Source organism: Helobdella robusta (assembly GCF_000326865.2).
Source record: "Helobdella robusta unplaced genomic scaffold HELROscaffold_12, whole genome shotgun sequence".
In the NCBI taxonomy this organism is placed as follows: domain Eukaryota; kingdom Metazoa; phylum Annelida; class Clitellata; order Rhynchobdellida; family Glossiphoniidae; genus Helobdella; species Helobdella robusta.
The window spans coordinates 4600045-4621168 of NW_008703664.1; the positions used below are offsets into that span (position 1 = coordinate 4600045).

General features: G+C 30.5%; 3 protein-coding genes across 3 annotated transcripts; 1 reads left to right on the forward strand and 2 right to left on the reverse strand.

Moving 5' to 3' along the window:
* Nucleotides 1-836: 836 nt before the first annotated feature.
* On the forward strand, nt 837-5457 carry HELRODRAFT_168146 (hypothetical protein; the record flags this gene model as incomplete). The annotated part of the gene is made up of 6 exons (XM_009013821.1): nt 837-879; nt 1262-1392; nt 2619-2715; nt 2969-3009; nt 4692-4893; nt 5387-5457. 6 exons carry the CDS (start codon nt 837-839, stop codon nt 5455-5457), a joined length of 585 nt encoding a protein of 194 aa, XP_009012069.1.
* Nucleotides 5458-7768: 2311 nt separating this feature from the next.
* HELRODRAFT_185327 (hypothetical protein) lies at nt 7769-13564 on the reverse strand. The gene is made up of 8 exons (XM_009013822.1): nt 13518-13564; nt 11041-11174; nt 10570-10836; nt 10008-10168; nt 9560-9643; nt 9130-9304; nt 8650-8849; nt 7769-8072 (listed from the first exon to the last, which is right to left on the reverse strand). The coding sequence occupies exons 2-8, from the start codon at nt 11150-11152 to the stop codon at nt 7980-7982; spliced, it is 1092 nt and encodes a 363-aa protein (XP_009012070.1). The 5' UTR covers nt 11153-11174; nt 13518-13564; the 3' UTR covers nt 7769-7979.
* A 1360-nt stretch (nt 13565-14924) lies between these two features.
* HELRODRAFT_168148 (hypothetical protein) lies at nt 14925-17181 on the reverse strand (the record flags this gene model as incomplete). Its single annotated transcript, XM_009013823.1, has 4 exons — nt 14925-15080; nt 15735-15902; nt 16250-16454; nt 17147-17181. 4 exons carry the CDS (start codon nt 17179-17181, stop codon nt 14925-14927), a joined length of 564 nt encoding a protein of 187 aa, XP_009012071.1.
* Between the last annotated feature and the right edge of the window lie 3943 nt (nt 17182-21124).

Genomic DNA, 21124 nt, shown 5'->3' on the forward strand with positions numbered 1-21124 from the left:
GTGTGTGTAAATACATGGCCAATTTTGTGGATACACTTCGTAATAACGTTCAATGAATTACCTAAATATAGTTTATAGCTTTAAATCTTCTTCAATAATTTACTGTCTTATCAGTTAGCAAACATCAGAAAAAACGAACAAACTGATACTACGTCTCTGAAAATGTCTCTTTCATGAGCCGATGCTCATAGATCACTGACAACAAACTTAATGGTCTCCGTATGAAATAAGATTTTTACGGCGTGTTGTTGTTGAACCGTACCGATACATGTTCTTAGTTATTACGTTCAGTTATGTAGTACAGTGACTTTTTGTTTTTAATGTTTGCATTTTGCTTGGTTGTCTGCTAGTTTTTATCCAACTTCCATCAACCACACCAACATTAATCTATTGTTGCCATCTAAGAATATTTAGTTTTTTAAATTTGCATCTAGCTCTCGTTTTTTTATGCAGCTCATCATCCAACCCCATTTTGTTTAAACTATTGTTTCATAATGTATTTGGTAAACCATTTGGACAACAAAATTTTTTAACTTGCTATATTTTCGCCATACTTGCTAACGTATAGCGTATTTTTTTAGTTTGTTCCTCAACACATCATATTCTATCATTTGCCGTTTCAACTATGCCCCGTCTAATCTGTCCTTACTTAAATTTCTGTTATATCTCTAAACCAGCTTGTGTAAAGTTTTTGATAAGAGTCAATTTTGTTGCTTAATAACATTAATTTGGTAAAGGTTATAATTTATAAATGTTTTTTCATGTCAGATCAACAAAACAATTCATTCAATGTGACCTTATTAAATGGAAATCTAACAGTTCCAGATAGCTCACAAATGGTTCAAACTGGAGTTGTCTACAATAATTTGTTGCCTCTTGGTTAGTCTGCTCACGATTTTCCGAGTTAATTAAAAATTACGATCAAAAGTTATAAATTATTACTTATTGATTGAATGGCAGCGTGCACAGAAAACTAAAAAAAACGAGACCTTCTTTTCAAATTTACTGCCAGCATTAAGTTTATGCAAGTAATTCAGAAGAAAAAATGATTCTTCTTTGAAATGGATGCTGATTCATATTTTGTGTTCGATGTTTGCATTTGAGGTTATGAATTGAGAAAACACATTGCTCAACGTTTTCTCTGCAGTTTCGAACCATTACTTTATGCTTGAAACGCTTTCCACAAAGAATGCGCTGGGTTTTAATTTTGCAAATTTCCGATTGAATCTCATTTTGAACATAGATTTTTACATATTTTTAGGTAATTTAGCTCAGGTACATCCAGTTAACTTATCTGCAAGTAATCCATCATCCAACAACAATGCAGTTCAACACGCTCTACAAACTCGAACTTCGGTTGGCGGAGGAATATCACCTCTGCTTATAAATCAGGTTTATTATTTTTATAACTGTTTTTGCTGTTTTGTGAATGGAATGCGTTTTCTGTATTGTATTTTTAGTTGTGTTAGAATATTGTAAAATTACTTTTAGCGACTAAAAATGTTTTAAAAATTTTGAAAATCGATTTAAAATTGAGCAGGTAGTTGAGGTTTCCAGGTTGTGTTTTCATCAACACTGCTTAATTCTCTTCCTTGTCTCCTCGAACAAACTACGAAGCCATTTTTGAAGAGTTACTTTTTTATGTTTACTTTGTTTTTACCTCAGCCATACATCACAAGCAATCTCTGTCTTGAGACCTCTTAATAATAATTATTACATTCCAACATTTTTGCCAGAAACTGCACATAAAAGTCGATCACATTATCATACATTCGCGGACTCACGTTGACTCAAAGGCTCTTATTTATTTTTATCAATTACAATTGCACTTTCTTCATTTTTTTTGCTCTCCATTAGTACCAGATCACGAACGTACCACACCTCCACTTTGCATCTTCTTGCTAATAATCTCCGTTCCTTTGATAATAGACAATTTACAGTAAACACTGGCTAAACAGCAGGGCAGAACCTTGTTGGTGCAGTTCGGTGAAGACCAGCTTGAATATCAAACCAACCGTCCTATCTCTTTATTCCTTTCGTGCGTCTATCACTGAGTCAACCCACCATCCGCACTCTTCTCAATGCTTATTCAAGACAACTATCTATTCTTATTTTAAAGTTAAAACGATGCAACACCTCGTCAATGTTTTCAATTAAATTGACTGGCAATTTGCTTTTGTCGCAACAAAGTCTTCACAATCAAGCAATATTAGAGATATGTGTTTAGACAAACCCATGTCACTGCCATTGTGCTTGTCATTGATGTAAATTCATGCATGCAAGCAATAACAACCTGATATATTTGTAATACAAATTGTAAAAAATTGTCCTCAATGTACTTGTACACATGTCAAAATTAAATCTAACGAACTAGCCTATCCACATTTAATCTTGTTATTTGCAAGTTTTAATGATACCTATGGAGCTAATTTTTTTACTTGCAAGTTTTAATGATACCTATGGAGCTAATTTTTTAAGCAAACGTTTTTAAAAGTGTTAACATTTGAACTTGGAAAGAACTTGTAATATGTATACTCAGAAATTAAAGTATGAATGGTTTCTTGCATTAGCATATATTATTGTAATGTGCTTAAATATTATTAATGCAATTTTTATAGCAAAATATATCAACTGGAACCAATTCTGTACTTTCTGGAACAAATGCCATGAGCTTGAATCATTACATCATTGGCGATTACATGTTACCATCGAACGGTTTCTTGTCATCCAATCAATCAAACAGTACAGATGCCATCAGCTTTAAAGCACAATGAAGAAATTTTCTACATACTGGACTTAGCATTTTGACATCATGTTTTTTTTAAGTAAAATTTCTCAAAAACTTCTAGGTATTGTTTTTTTTAACTTATTCTTTATTAACATGTTACTGTATATCTTTTAAATGTGTTCCAAGGAAGACTCTTGCAATTAAATGATAATTTTCCATTATTTATATCTGACCATGTAGCAGTTTATCAAAATATCAATGTAGCTGTAGATTCTTATAAGGTTGGTTTCCATGGTCCTAAGTAATGTCAATTTGCATATGCATGCAATGAACAATTGAATGGTAACTGAAATTTCTCGATAATATTTTCAGTGAAATGTTTTATGAATAAGAATACTTTGTAATGATGATTTCTAATGTGCATAATCTTTTCTCTTTGTATTCAAGTTTAGTTGAAATAAGTTGTTAAATTTTGAATATAATTCAAATTTGGGAGTCAGTGTTTTGGGTATTAACAAACGAGCTTGATGCTTTACCTTTCTGTAGAATTAAAACATTCACTAATCAAGAAGAATAACTGCAATTGGCTAACATTGATTTTTGTTTGAAAGGAACGCATGGATGTGACACGTTCTTTGGCGGATCTAGACAACTTTGACGGGGGGCCAAAATTTTGAAAATGTTTAAATTTTCAGGGGGGAGGCCAAGATATGTGGCTGAAAACCTTTTATGTCGATTTTATACATAAAACAGACCTTTTTCTGACTCGTTAAAAATTGCTTAAAACGTGGGCCAGCCTCTAGATTCGCTACTGGACACGTTCATGTTTTTATAATATAAAATTTATATAAGCATGTATGGAAACGCGGTCTGCGAGATCTCATCCCAAACTCAAAAAAGTTAATTTAAAATGTGCGAAAATTCATTTTAATCGACTCACAAGCACGATTATTTAAAGTGAATCCCTGATATAAATCTGTTTAAACGTGAAACGCTTGTATTTTAAATTGGCTTTCCTTGCATTTTTAGTGTTCTACTCTGAATATAGTTGATGTGTGATGTGCAGTAATGAATACTTTTTTATTACTAAATGACAATTCTACTTGGCAGTATAATTGAAATTAACAAAAAAAAACAAATAAATTTTAGAGCATATGCACCTAAGATTGAATAATTGTCAATGTTACATTCGAAAAGCGACAAATGTCCGTCAATGTAATACAATGAATAAATCAGCATGTTGTTTCATGATAAATTAACAGATAAGTTTTTAGATTCTTAAAAACATTCGTGCCCATTTCTAGTTTCTTCGAGGACTTTGGTAGACCATTCCATAACGCCGGACCTGCAGCTGCAATGCTTCTTGCACCAGTACATAGTAGAGCATTTTACCATCTTTAAGTTTGAGCAAATTACTTCTCGAGGTCATTGGTGTCTTTTTATTTTTATCCAACAAGTAACTAGGCAAATATAACAGCCTTGAACATTAAAATACATATTTTAAAAATTATCCGTTTTTCGACATTTAAACAGTGAAAATCTTTCCTAGTCTGAGTCACGCAATAAATTGCATGATTCGAAAATACTTGCGTCATGAACTTTCTCTGATTATTCTTATCACGTCGAAACATTCAGTGTGTATGAGTCGGATGAAAAATTTACGACTCCGGCCCTCAAAAAAATCCAAAACCGACATCTCAAAAAATCCGACTTCAAGGTAAAATGTCCGGATTCCGAATACCAATGAATACCAAAAATTTTTTTAACTTATATCACACTTTCACCTTATTATCATTACTGAATGAAAATACTTAAAATCAGTCAATGTAATTGTTTTTCATGGTGAAATTATTTTTATGTTTTACAACGTACTTGAAAAAATTATGCGATTTTATTCACATTCAATCAATCAATTCAATCAATCAATTAGTTTATAAAGCGCTATTTCCGCGATGTTCAACAGCGCTTCTCAATGAATTTTGAAAACAGATGGGTCTTGAGATCCGCTCTGAACTTCGCAAGTGATGGAGAAGTAGTCAGAGAAGTAGGTAGAGAGTTCCAGAGAAAAGGACCAGAAAAAGCAAAAGCAGATTTGGCAAAAGAGTGTTTAACACGAGTTAAGAAAAAGCGAGAACAAGAAAACGATCGTAAACCGGGGCGTTTAGGTTCAATTAATATATCTGATAAATACTTAGGAAATAATTTAGATTGAGACTTATACATGAACATACAAATTTTAAAAATTATTCTATATTTTATAGGTAGCCAGTGCAAGAGAACAAGATATGGAGATATATGAGAAAAGAAAGGGGCGCGAGCAACTAGACGAGCAGCAGAGTTAAAAGCTTTACTTAAAGGATAGAGTATAGAGTCAGGAAGACCATAGTAGAGCGAGTTACAATAAGACTAACGAAGTAACAAGAAGGAGAAGAGTAGGATCATCAAGAAAAGGCAAAAGTTTTTTTATTCTACGTAGATGAAAGTAAGAGCTTCTAGCAACACTATTAATCTGAGAAGAGAGAGACATAGTAGAATCAAAGATAAAACCTAGACTACGAAACTTATGAGAGACATCAAGAGTTTTAGAATCAGGTAAGATAATAGGAGGAATAGTAATAGGGTGTTTAGATTTATTAAAACAAATTAATTCAAACTTAGAAAGATTAAGTTTAAGACACATAAAGTCAGACCAAGCAATAATTGAAGAAAGACATAGAGATAAATTATGAAGAACACTATTGAGATTAGATGGAGGAAAAAAAGTATAAATGTAAGAATCATCAGCATATAGTTGACTAGAGAAATGAAAGTTATTAATAATACGAGGTAATTCAGAAGTATAGAGTATAAATAGAAGAGGGCCAAGGATAGAACCCTTATGTATTCCGAAAGTAAGAGTAGAGGAGTTAGAAGTAAAATTATTGAGAACAACAGGAGAAAAACGATTACAGAGATAAGAAGAAAACCAAGATAGACAAGAATCAGTAATATTAAAAGAATGATGCAGCAGTCTCAAGAGAATAGTATGGTCAACAGTATCAAAAGCCGAGGAAAAGTCAAGAGCAAGAAGAAGAGTAAGATTACTATTGTCACTAGAGAGAAGGATATCATTGTGTATTTTGAGTAAAGAAGTTTCAGTACTGTGAGCAGGTCTGAAACCAGATTGAGATACAGGTAGCATGGAGTTAAAGTTTAAATAGGATGACAGTTGATTAAAAACTACTTTTTCTATTATTTTAGAGATGAAAGTAATATTAGTTACAGGTCTATAATTAGATAAAGAGGTAGGATCTAAGGATGAGTTTTTAAGAATAGGAATAACAATAGAATTCTTATAAGAAGTAGGAAATTTGGAGGTGGAAAGAGATAAATTAACTAATTAGAGAATGATTGGATAAAATATTGAAGAAAATTCTTTAAGTAAATTAGAAGGAAGTAGATCTAGAGAACAGGTGGTAGACGACATAGAATTAATAATTTTAGTTAGTTCTAAAAGATTTATTGGAGTAAATACAGAAAAAGATTCAGTAGTAAGTTTAGTGAAGTTATGAGAAGAAAAATTAGAATTAGATGTTCTTAAAGAAGTAATTTTATTTACAAAAAAGTCATGAAACTGTTGAGCAGAAAAAGATGAGTGAGAGGATTTTTTATGTAGAAGTTTAGATAGAACAGACCACCTATTTTTAGATGTTGAAGTAGATGTTATAGAATTTCTAAGAAAAGTAGAGTGTTTAGAGAATAGTAGATATTTATAATTAATCAATTCAGATTCATAGATAGAATAAAGAGAGTTAGATGGATTTAACCTATAGGCTTTCTCCAGTCGTCTGACACTTTTCTTGGCTACTACACAAGCATAATCAAACCAAGGAGCCTTACGAGAATAGAGCCTATAAGTAAAAGATTTAAGAGGAATAAGCTTATCAAGAATAAAAGTAATGTAGATATTAAAAGCATAGACATCATCAACATCAGAAAATAAGGTAGTATCAAACATAGTTTCAGTAAGAGATTGAAGAAAAATATCTTTATTAAGAGAAGACCAGCATCTTTTAGAAATAGACATAGATGAATTTGAAGGAAGAAAATCTAATGAAAAAACAGATTCAATAAGAAGGAAGAAAATCTAATGAAAAAACAGATTCAATAAGAAGGTGATCAGAATAAGGAACAGAGCTAGCAGAGATATTAATAGGCTTAGAAAAAGATGAAGCTATAATAAAATCAATAGTGTTACCAGAAGTATGGGTAGGAAAAGAACAATATTGAGTTAAGTTAAAAAGAGACAAAATATCATTAAATCTTCGAGTGTAAGAACAGGATAAATTATTGAAGTGCAAGTTGAAATCACCAGAGAAGTAGAAAGGAATAGAAAAAGAGTAGAGAGATTCAGCGAGTAGAATTCATCTAAAAATAAAGTGAGAGAAGAAGAAAGAGGGCGATAGATTACAGCAATATAAAAAGATAGAGAAGAAGACTTAAGAGATACAGCAAGACATTCAAAAGAAGAAAAATTAAAGGAAGTATTAATGGAAGCAGTAAATAGAGATTTATAAAATAGATAGATACCCCCATAAGAAGAATGAGAAGATGATAGAAGATTTTTTGGAGGTCTAGAGAGTTCAAGGAAGCAAGAATAAGAGAGGGAGAGTTAGCATTTATTTTCAGTATTAAAGATGATTGCTTATCGGATAAAAAAAATTTGACTCCGACCTTTTAAAAGTTCCAACTCCGAAAAAAATCTTCGACTCTAACCGACTCTCGAAACATTTGTCACAAACACGCGATCTAAATGATGTAGATGGCTGCGCTCATTCACCCTCTCCTCTTTGAAAGCACTGTGTCGGGACAGATCCTCAATTTCGGTCGATCTCAAATGATTAATAACGATCGCGTTACATCTTATCACATCGGGAACTCATTAAATAATAATATTCTGCCTACGAATTAATAAAAACCAACGGTTTAAGGCAGCTGCAATAATTCATTTTGTTCCACATTAGTTTCCAATTTAGTTTAATTAATTTCTGTTCTACAAAGTTTTTTCGTTTATATTTTCATTTTAAACAAAGGAATTGTGGGAGAATTTAAAACATTTCGAATTTTATTTGCACGCACCACATTCAGATAACTAAAACTAATTTTGGAGAATTTCATGATTTTAGAAAAAAGTATAAATATATAACAATTGAAAACATTATTGAAGAAAATCCTTTGGGCAAAATACCGATAACAATAAAATTTTCATGATTTAATATGCATGATCTTTAACGAACAATGACTGGCTGGCTGCACTGCCACCTTCCTCACCTTGGTATTTGCCCAAAGATGCCAGACTGTTGGCCTGCAGATTTTATTTATTTTAATTTCTAATTAAAAATAAAATACAATTTAAAATATTTAAGAAAGACACGCTGAAAATCTGAAACATGAAGTAACTGGAAATTGGACACAATGAGATAGAAAACAAAAGTAAACTCGAGTAAGCACATTTATTATTTAATGGGCGGCGAGGATCTGGTTCAGCGCTGCAGTGACTGGGTTCGAATGAAAAAAGGACCTCACCTATTAAATGTAATGTTTGTGGTGCGTTGATTTACACACGTTAAATGTCTGCCATTGATACCTCTGTGAACTTATGTGACAGCGCCTTTGAAATGCTGATTTAATTGGTGCTTTATAAATGTTCTAATAATATTAATAACAACAGATTTTTAGCATTCCGTTCTTCGTTTTAAAGTTTTATTACTTAATTTTATGATTTTCTTCATTTAAAAAAATGTTTTTTTCTTTTTTCTTTCACAAAAAAATAAATAAAAAATAAGTCCGACCCATAACGAATAGAGACAATAAACGAGGATTGACTGATTGATTTTAATAAATATAATATTAATGAAAGCAATTTATATTCCTGTAATAACCTTCGCTCTTTTCAAAAGCTCTTGCTGTCCAGCAGTAATGTGATCATCTTTACCTTTCCAAGCATTGATAACGGAAGCTTGAAGAGCTCTTCCATAACTGAAAGTTAGTGCCCATGGTCGATGCAAAGACTCGCAGTTAATCGCATTCAAATGAACTGTCGCATCCACTTCTGACTGGCCACCAGACAAAAATGTTACTCCTAATTTAAATGAAGTTTCCAAATATTAACAATAAAAAAATAAAGTTTTAGTGTTTGAAACTAAATGCGTTGCACTAATATGAAAACACAAATAAATTCAACTTACTAAAATATTAACATTAGAGTTTACACCAACACGAAGGTTATTATATACACTGCGGGAAATTCATTTTATGAAAGTAAGTCAAACCAAAGTGTACAAAAAAGTTACTTTAAGCATAAAACCACGAAAATATATTTTTAAAAATGAGATGAAACATGGATGCGAACAAAAAGTGACCAGGGACAGCTGCAGGGACAGTTCTCCTGAGAGCCAGGACAGTGGCGTGAGCCACTTGCTGGGGAGTGTACTTCGTGGGGCATGATTGGCCAGCTGTCACCATGTTAGGCTTCAGAAGTGTACCTTCTAAGTATATGTGGTGGTCAGCCAAAGCTTTGTAAACAAAAGCAAGAACCTGAAATTTAAAAATTTTATTTGAACATATTCATTTCTACTGTTTTAAAAATTTAACATGAACAAACAAAGCAGTATGACAAATTAAAGGCAGGTTAACATATGTCAAAATAATATATTTATATGATAATTTATTTGATAAAATGGTTGTCAGTACTTTAAACAGACTTTATGATAAATCCAACATCAATTTCTGCTACTTTTTCTCTCCAAATATTGCCGAAATGAGAAAAATCTTAACAAAAAATCAACTAACTTGCTCAGTAACTCTTTGAGCAGTTTCCAAATCATGATCTCCATCAGGAAGAACTTCAGGTTCCACAATCGGAACGATTCCAGCCTTTAACAAGAAAGCGTCTAATGTTATGCTACATTTTTTATGTACATACTTCCAAATTTTTCATATCTACAAAATATCGTACGTCATTTGTCGTTTTTCCATGTTATCATATCTATGTTTATCAAAAATTCTTGATTAAGGTGTTTTTTTTAATGACTTAGTTAACATGTTGAAAAATGACAATAAAATGCTGTGTATGAAACGTTGATGTGAGTCAATCAAATTACCGTTATATAATTTTTTTGTGTCAAATGTGTTGTCAAATTTTGTGTGTAGTGCTTGGCACAGTAGAAAAGAAAATAAAAGTTACAAATTTGAAATTAAAATTTATTTGAGTGCAGCGATAAAAAAAATGAATTGATACTTGTTGGCAAATGGAAGCATAACGAGCAAGAACATTTGCATTCTCAATCATTGCAAGAAGAGACGGTGTGTGGCTCGTTATTTTCAACACGCATCTCCATTTAGCAAAATCAGCTCCATCCTTTTTGTACTGAGCACACCTTTCGGCCAACCCATCAAGACCTTCATTGAATTGGACAATTTTAATCATTATTTCAAATATAATGAAACAAAATAATAAATTATGTTCATAAGCTCATATGCAAATCTTTTATTTTAAAATTTACCCATTTGTCTAGAAAAAATCATAAAAATGTAATAAATGCCAACATTTTATACGAGAAGGAAGAGTAAAATGTATTTTATTCATTAATTGTAAATTTTATTATCAATTAGTTTTTATGGTAAACCAACAACCTGGATGTCTTAATATGTAGAGTCGTTTGTTCAGATTAGCATAAATGCAGAGAAAAACAGTTACATCATATATCAAAATATGTTATAGAAACCAAAGTCAAGTATTTGACAAATTTAAAAGATCTGAAAACTTCAGTTGAATAGATGCACTTATTTGATCATATTACCTTGAGTTGTAACTTCATTATCTGTGCCGGCCAAGTTAACGACACCAGTGTCAACTTTGATTCCAGGAATAATTCCTTGTTCTTTCAGAAGGACTGGTAAAGGTTTCCCACAGTCAGATTTTTGATAGAAACTTTCATGGAACATAATAACTCCACTGATGTATTGGTGCAGATCTTTTCCAGATGTAAAAAGAAGTTGACGATATTTGCGCCTGTTATCCTCGTTGTTTTCCAAACCAATGTTCGCAAATCTCTTACCAATGGTTGCTATTATTAAATTGATGTGTTAACAGTTATTAAACAAACAAACAAACAAACAAACAAACAAACAAACAAACAAACAGACAAACAAACAAATGTATTAGCTAAAAACTAAATAAAACTTAATGAAATAGAATTCAAGATCTTGACTGACATTTTATAAAAATAAACAGAAGAAGACCAACTGAGTGGAAAAGTTATCTAACCAACCTGTACTCTCGTCAGCAGCGAGGATACCTTTACCAGGAGCCACAATAGCTTTCGCTATTCTTGACAACTCCTCTTTCTTTTCCTTGCTCAGGGCATCAACGAATCTCGGCATATTGCAGGTTATTCTGGTGTCTGTGATATAGCAAAACAAATCTCAATTAAACTTCTGGATTATAAACAAATAAATAGATATGAACAGCAGATAATTATGAAATAAAAACGTGAAGGAGTGTCTGAGTTCTAGAAAACTGTGTTGAGAAATTGACTGAACAGCGACTTTGAGCTAAAAAAAACTCAAATGTCGGACTGTGGCTTTCTTGCTGGTGAAAGCTTGTAATTTGCTCGGGTATTTGCGGGCTAAACTGAATAAGTGGGTGGGTTCACGTCTGGACGATGAGTAGTTATCTAGGTTGGTCTCAGGATCTTTTTGCGATATAAATGTACGTGTTTGTCTATGTAAAATACGTATATATGTTTTTATATCTATTAAAAGTAGACGGCTGGTGCTATTAAAAAAATTACTAGAAGAAACAAAACTACTGTTACTGAATCATTTCATTTAATTAATCTATCAATAACCCCGTGATCTCATTTTGTTATCATGTTTCTAATAATTGATTCGTTATTGAAATTTCAACGTTATTTTTCATAGCTAGTAGTTATTTGATTTAACTCTCAATATTTAGCCAGAATCTTCCATACACATAACGTTTTGTCTATCTTTCGGTCATGCATTTTCGGTCTTCACTGTTCCACAAGCCTTCACCTGATCCACTTTTCTTTCCCTCAAAAGCATTTTAAGCAATTTTCCAATTATATCTTTCATGTTTTTCTCCCATAAAACATTCAACTGCAAATACACATATTACAAAGGTTCCTCTGGTATCCTTGCTGATGCACCACGTTAGTGGTGGAGTTAACTTCAACAATTTGTCTATTTACAAGACAATTAGAGTTTTTTATAAGCAAATTTGTCAAACATGTATACAATAAAACAATTAGATACAACCAAGAACATTGGCATGAAACAAGCCTTTCTGATATGTTTTTAAAAATGTTTGACACAGAAGTAAAATTATTTACATAGCTATTTCATTTTTAAATGTACAGTAATCAAACCAATAACATGATGGTCTAGCAACTCTTTTCACTCTCAAGCCAGATTAGAGTAAAGATTTAACCAGACTGGATAAATAAATGAACTCCAAACAGTAAGTCTATTTAGGGAAGCAAACTTTTATTAACTTATTTGCTAATGAACAAATTTCAATAATATATTATAACAAAGTAATCACAAAATCTCTGTGAGACATGTTAGAGCATTGTGTGTTATTAGTTATTTTTTTGATGTAGCTTTATGATATAAAGTTTATATCAGTTGAATAAGAAGCCATTCTTAACACTATCTTCAAGCTGAAACTCTTACACCTTGGTGGTCTGCACTATTATTTAGTTTAGATTCATCAAAAAATTCATTTGTTTAGAACTATTAAATTATTAAATTGCTTATTAGTAGATAAATGCAATAATATCTCTTTGTAGAAGTGAAACATGCCGTTGAACTGAAAAAAAAACCAAATAGAAAATATTTTTTCAAAACAATAAAATAACTGTACATTTATTAAAAAATAACAGTTGGAAACAAAAAATTAATTTCAGTGTAGTTTTAGAAATTATTCAAAACTTTATCATAGTCTGAATAACATACATGAGATGCATAGAATATGACAATGAATTGCATAAGGCATAAGCATAATTGGCAGGGCAGAACGCCAATAAATATAAAATAAACACTTTGAAAAATCTTGTTGATGGCAAATATAAAACAACATTAAAATTACAAATATCTTTTAAAATGCAAGTTAATAATTTAATAATGTTGTCTTCTTCTAAAACTATGCTACCACAATTCTGCCAATAAATAATAAATTTGTATAACTTGAAACACCTGTCATAAAAATTATATGAAATGCTAAAACTGGTTAAAAAATTTTGTTTATTCTACTAATATTAATAAAGAATGCAAAATAAGTTTCTTGAAATATATTACAAAAATATTTACTATGCTAATATTAAATATAATAATAAATAATATAATTAATTATTAATCATTTTGATATGATGTTAGAGTTGAAGGTAAGACAAGTTATGGCCTTGACAGGTTGTATGAAGGTCAAATTATTTACACCTATAAAATTCATTTTCCAACCACCTAAATTTGTAAAATAATCATTTCACAAATGATCTGCGGCAGTAAAATGTGTTGAAAACCTAAAAAAATCTTTGTAGATCATCAGTTATTTAATATCTCATAATATATAATCATACATCACAAAATATAACTGATTGAATTTAAAATGAAAAAATCACGGCGCCAGAAAGCGACATTAAACCTATTTATTAAAGAACTAAACTGTAATCAGATAACGGTTTAAAATGATTTAATTTAACTTAAATCCAAAAAATACAACTAACGTTTTTGCAGGAACCAAGTTCACCAGCCAGCTGAGCTCTTTAAAAATCAGATGCAAGTGCTGTGCGCGCTAATAAACCGATATTTATACCGCTCAACCCTTTTTCCAGAGATATGTATAATACATATATTTATAGAATATAACATATATATGTTATATTCATTATATAATATGTATGCATTTTTTGTATGTCTATATATCCACAAAAATATATGTAATATACATGGATATATATAATTATTATATTATATCCTATATTATATAATTTATATATTATATCTATTTATATGTCGTTATCTATGATATGTTTCAACTCATCTATTTCAAGTAAATGTAAATAGTATTATATAAAAATATATATGTTCTTATCCTAAGGACGGTGAACCATCACGGATCCCATTAGCTTAATGGCACACATACATGATATGCAAACTGCCCGTTAAGTCCAACGAACTTATACAGCAACTCTATTCCAAACATGTATTAAATTTTTCATTTTTCATTTTCTAGTGACAATAACAATCTTACTCTTCTTCTTGCTCCTGACTTTTCTTCTGCTTTTGATACTGTTAATCATGAGGCTGCTAGACCTTTCTTTTAATATTACTGATTCTTGTAAATAAATTAGCTAAAAATCTTGAAAACAAATTTATGAGATACAGATATACTCAGGTACGGTGTATTGGCAATCTTTGTTAATAAGAAAACATCTTAGGAACTTTCTTAATCTTTGTTAATAAGAAAACATCTTAGGAACTTTCTCACAAGTGATTTTAGCAACGATTGTGACAACATTGTTGACAGAGTAGACATCTGATTGAATTGCTTTACTCTCAAGCTTTGCAAATAGAGCAATACAAGTGATTGCAGTCACCAGCAATCATCACATTTGTTTTGCAGAGGTTTACTGTGATACCATGATTAGCAAGTTAAGCATTCAAAACTTAAAACATTTTAACTGCTTCATGTTCTCATGTCAATATCACCTGTTTACATCATGTTCAAGATGACATCTGAGCATACTGACTTAGTTATTCTTCTAAGCCTTTCATTTAAAATGTTTTTAATCTCCAGAACAAATACTCAATATTCAATATAAATCTGCATCATTTTAACAAATCTTGTGAAACAAATGGGTAGATGGTCAGAGTGTTTTGTTTTTATTTCAATAAAAAGTTTGCAAAATTTGCGTGTTGAAATACTGTATCAAAATGTGAAAACATTAACCTAACTAGAAGGAACATGCGATCAATTCTTTTTTGATTTGCCTATCTCTCTCTGTATCAGCATGTCCTTAGGTCTGTAAAATATATGTAGGACTACTGACAGACGACATAACTGTAATTGTTAATATTTCAACTGTGCACTTTTATTTCTCAGAAGTCAATTATCATTTTGGAAACCATTTGATCAACTGGAAACTCTGCCATTTTTCTGCCTGTTTTTGTGAGTACCATGACGATTCAATGTTCCTAATGCATATAACTGCTCCAGTGCAAGTGTAAGGAACTCATGTGGAGGAGGATCCATAAATTCAAAATGTAGAAGATCGTGGATGCCTAAACTCTTTAACGTCAAAACAACATTGCCTACATTTGTACTTTGAATTTCTTGAATAATGTTTTCATCGAGTTCATTTTTAAAATTCCAAGCAGTATAAAGTCTGAAACATTTTCCAGCTAAAACCCTGCCTGCTCTACCAGCCCTTTTGTTAGCCATAGCTTAAGATGTCAGAACAACAACCGGTGAATCAATTCCTGTCTTGGCATTATAACTACTTTGTTTGCAATAGCCAGTGTCTATGACATAAACAATTCCATCAATTGTTAACGAAGTCTCTGCCCTATTCAAAATTGAGTTCTTTTTCATTTGGATTTTCAATATATTTTTCTTTGATATTTTCAGTTCCATCAGGCATATAGTACCTGTTAATCTTTTCAATATTTAAAGCTTTTTTTATGATCTTTCACTAATTTCAAAATATTTTTCTTGTAATCAACTTCCAATTTTTCTTTTTTAGTCATTTCAGTACTTCCAAAAAAATATTCATCATCTCTTATTTTCATCTCTAAATCTTCTATCTATTCAGCGTGTCTTTTTTTAAGTATTCCCTTCTTGATACTTTTTTAAAATCAGGAATTATCACTTTTCAATTCTCACTCTCTAGCTTTAGTCTTTTTAAAGCCTCTTCTTTTGATTTTTTTCTGATTTTGAAATTACTTGTCTTGTTTTTTCTTTGTTACAATTTTTTGATCTCTCAGTAAATTCATCTCGTTCTTTCATGTCCTTAACACTTTCATCACTACTACTGTCTAAGTTTGAAGAGTATTTCATTTTTAAAAAAGTCTTATCTTGATCATCATCATCCACATCATCAAATTCTTTTTTCTGAGATGGTTGCCTTTTTTACTTTTTGTAATTTCATTTCTGCTTTTTTTTTAACAGGAGCATTTTGAAAGAGCTTATCAAATTAAAACGTTACTTTTCAAAAATAGCTAGGGTGACAATGCAGTTATGCTTCAAATATTTTAAAAACAAACTTAGAAGTGAAACCAGATTACTGAAAAACAAAACTTAGTTTCCAAAAAATACAGAAGCAACCCCAATTTTTTTTTTAGAATTTTGTTACCACCTAAATTTGTACAATAAAAATATACAAGTAAGAATGATAAAATAACATTAAAAAATCTGAAAAACAAAAAAGAAATTGTAAAAAGTTTTGACAAGAATTATACTTTTAATCCAATCTCTTCCAAAGCTTCAAGTGCATTCAATACAAGAACTTTTTGCGTAGTTGCTGACATGCTTTTTAACAAAAAGTAAGCAATGGGATACTTCCATGAATCTGATGTACCAACTATCATTAAAACCAGGGCTTGTGATGCCAATTCAATGGATGCATAGTCTTCACCAAAATGTTCATAACCGGAATAGACACCTCTATGTTTTAAATATATCGGCTGTTCCCGAATTGACATACTATCTATCATCAAAGAACAATGTGTAGATTAATTTGCATCCGTTTCGTGTTTATTCTTCAAAAAATTCAATATGGGACGTTGAGGCCTGGCTTTCCATCTATAGATTTCAACCACCTTGATACAATTAAAGTTTTTAAATTTTAATTCATAATTTAATTTCTACATACTTCAACTTTGACTTTTAATTTTTTGGTGTAGTAGTATAGAACCATTCTGGTAGTTTTTAATGATATATCTAATTTTTTAGTTTTCCTTTTCAGGCTTCTAGGTGTCAATGTGTCAATACCTGTCTGTAAAATTTGTCATTTTCCTTCCAACAAATTCATATTAAGTACTTTAACAATTATTTATAATTCTTATTATAGTTATAAAAACTATTTTTTTTATTTAAATAAACCATCATACATACAAACCAATTTAACAATTGATGTTGATGGAACTGCAACATTTTCTAAAGACGTTGAAGATAACTAAAGTTTGAATATTATATATGAATAAATGTATGCATCAGAGTATGTGTGGTAGATTCATCTTAATTTTTTCACAATATGTGCATCTTCTTATTGGCATAAAATAAAAAAAATATTATCTGTAGCTCATGCAATCAGTAATATATCAATCTAAGTAAATTTTATATTTAAACAAACATACCGGCTCATCAGTCGAGTTTGTCTAATCCTGATCATTTGGTAAAAGCTGAAAATTATAAATATTTAATATACTTGATTATGTGATTTGCAGGAACAAATATCTAATTAAAAAACTAACTATAATATGTTAGTGTCATGCAATTAATTCATTAGTGCTTCATTTTTCATGAGGCGTTGATAATTAATTATTTCTTTAAAATTACACCTTTTAGTTTAAATTAATTTTTTCAAAATCAAAATTGTCTATTAGTTACAAAAAGAACTAAACCTTTTGAAATACTGTAGGAACTGAATTTTTTAAGCAGCATTTTAGAACCTACTTTATTGAAACATTCTTGTGAAAAATGCCTGCTGCAGATGAAAATATTTAATATAATTTGTAATGATTTTTATATTCCCTTTCCCCTCTTTTCTTTGTCATCTTTGGTATTCTGTTCGGTTTTATTATATGAAAAAGTTTAAAAATTTTAAGTTAAAATTTTATTATCATAATTATATTATTGTTTATATTATAATACAAAATACATACCTATGTAAAATTACGCAGATAAAACCCATGGCATTGGGATATTGAACACATGTGCATGGTTACACTTAATGTATGTAAAATAATTAGATAACTAAGAAGAAAATGATTTAAACGTTATGCTATAAAAACGAAAACTCCGTGAAGACGATTAAGTTTAAAAAAATAAAAAATCAATAAAATGTCAAATACCACGAAGAAACGTCTAACGTCTACGCGCCAAATTATGTTCTGTCAATTTCATAGAACTAAGAAAAGTTATTAGAAAAGTAATAATTTTTATGACGTATCCATTCTATTATATCCATGGTTTTTACAAATTATTTTGTCGTCGCGGATATCTTGGCTCTATTTTGTTGGCGCCATTTCGTCGGGCGCTATTTTCGCTCTTTTGTTGATGAACCAATCATTTCTTTAAAACAGGTTTATTCATGATAGTTAAAAATTTCATGAAAAGGATATTGAAATAGCAATGCTTTCAACTAAGTTTGTACCCGGCCAAAACAAAACACCAGTTGAAATTGATTAAAACCAAAATATTTCCTTAGACAATAGTACATTCAAGAAATTGAGAAAATAAACAATAACTGCCTTACCAAAACATCAATTAAACGTTTTTTAAAAAAACATTTAAAAACAAATATACATAAAATGTCGATAAGAAGTTACAAAATTTTAATAATAAACATGATTCAACCAGTTTTTTCATCATTGTAACGACCAGTACCTGATCCGGACACCTTCAGGCCACGAACTATCATGAGTGATCAAATTCGCATATTTAGCATCAATACAAAATCTAAAAAAGTAGAAAGCAGGTCGTTTTTCGACTTGACATCACCACCCCCCCCTCTTAAACGTAGGAAAGCATGAAACCTTTCAACATTGTTCGTTCAGCTACAAACTTATGTCCAAGTTAGAAACATACGTGTTAATCTCAGGTTTTAGAGTTAGATTAATAACTACTTTTTCAAACCGTTCGTTTACTGTTAACATTAAATTTTCTGACCAACTTGGTGTTACAGGGTAATGTTTTGGGACCCCAACTTTTTATATAAAAATGATATCACGTGGGAGTTTAACAACATGTTTCTTTATGCAGATGGCGTCAAAATCATTAGTGTTTTGGAAAATCCAAACGACAGAAATACGTTCCAGTATGATTTGGACAGGGTTTCAAACTGGTTCAGTAAATGAAAAATGAAAATAAATGTTGATAAGTGTACATGTCTTCGCAATGGACAATCACACTTTCCTGGATGTTACACTATTCTTCACTCTGCATCATTTGACATCTCAGTAGTTATATATATATATATATATATATATATATATATATATATATATATATATATATATATATATATATATATTAAAGATAGGGATAGAAGTTGTTCAAAAATCTCATAAAATTTATTAACAAAAAACAACACATTTTTCAAAATGTTTTACATAAATTTCCGTTTCGCTTTATAATTTGCAGATTCATAAATAATTTTGGCAGTGTCAATGTAGTTTAATACTTTTTGCTCTATATACAAAATTGTTAAATTATTTAGTCTTTGTTTTCCCACAGTATTTCTTAAATCGCGCGGTTGAATGTGGAACAATTCATCGAGTATCGTTTTCAAAACAAACTCGGTGGAAGAAATTAGATGTCATTACTTTTGAAAAAGGCAAATTTATCTACTCTGGAGGTGATTCATACGAACGAGGAGTAGGTGTACTTTTGAACAAAGAAATGTTCAAACATTTAGAAGGTTTTTGGGCGGTGTCACATAGAGTTTTGCTGATTAAAATATATGCAAAATCTTTCAACCTAGCTGTTATTCAAGTTTATGCGCCAATGTCTGAAAGCAGTGAAAAAGACCTTGATGTTTTTTTACAATGTTCTTGATGATGATGCTTTAAAAACATACAAATTTCAAGAAGTTGTTATTATGATGGGTTACCTGAATGCAAAAGTTAGCTCAAAAAATGCATGACGTAGTTGGTCTTTTCGGGATAGGTGGAAGAAATGAAAAAAGAGAAAAGTTGAATGAATGGTGGGTCAAAAATGATCAAATTATTACCAACATCTGGTTTGACAATCACCCAAGGTGAAAATATACTTGGAAGAGTCCCGGAAATTGATTACATAGCTCTAAATAAACAATTCCAAACCCTGTTTTACCATTCAAAAAATACTCTGAAGCAAATGCTTCTCTGGAGCTTTTTTATTTATGTAAATGATTTTTTAGATTTATTCAGTGATGGAACTAACTTAGATATAATGATGTATGTTGGTGATGCCAAGATATTTAAAGTTGTAAAATCTGACGATGATAAATGTTTTTGCAAAAAGGTTTAAATTTGTTGAACGAATGGTGTGGGATAAATGATGTGAAATTGAATGTTGAAAAGTGCGTTATGATGGCGTATGGATTAAACGTAGGAAGTAATGCTTGTTACAATGTGGGTGCACTGCACATGTTTTGTTATTTGTAAATAATATTATTGATTTAGGAGTTTTATTTGATAGTTCATTAAAATTTATAAAACATATTCATAATATCATCAATATGGAAAAATTAGATAGACATTTCAAAAATATTAATAAAAAGTTTTGTTATTGTTATATAAATCAGTGGTTAGGCCGCAGATAGAATATGTGGTAACGATATGGTCTCCACGGACTCTACGTGAGATTGAAGCAATTGAAAATGTTTTAAAAAGAGCAACCAAAATGGTCAAGGAGTGTTCTCAGATGAAATATGTTGATAGACTGAAGTACTTGAAACTACCAACGCTGAAGTACAAAAGAGAACCTACGTTGTGATTTGATAATTTTTTTCAATGTGATGCACAGAAAAGATAGAAGAGGTTTTCAAGAAATAACAAAAACTGATCATCGCACGAGAGGTGAGGATCAACTCTTTACCATTTGGCAGCAATTTGCAAAAGAATTATTGTTATATTAGAATTAAACATTTGGAGCGATTTACACGAAGTTGTTGTCTCTGGAGTGATTGGATTTTAAAAAAATTGGTTGATGCCTTAATGAATGTGGATTTTAAATTTGATTGGAAAGCTGGTTTATGATGTTAGAAAAATCGCTCTGCTAAATGTGGTTAATGAATGGAAATATTTTTATGTTGATAATTATAATATTTTTATTATTTTCTGGTACACGATGTTAGAACAATCATTTGGTTGAATTTGGTTAATTAATGTGAATATTTTTTGTTATGTAGATAAATAACTTTTTTTCATTATTTTTCTATTCTTTTTTCATGTTTAATGTGAAAAATAGTTAATTTATGTAATTTTCATTATGTTGGCTTAGGAACATTAATGTTTTGGCCAACTTTTGTTCTTGATAATAATAATGATCAGTAAACGAGCGATTGAAATGAAGAGACTTGTTCATATGTTTTGTCGATTACTCCAAAGCTTTTGATAGCGCAAAACACG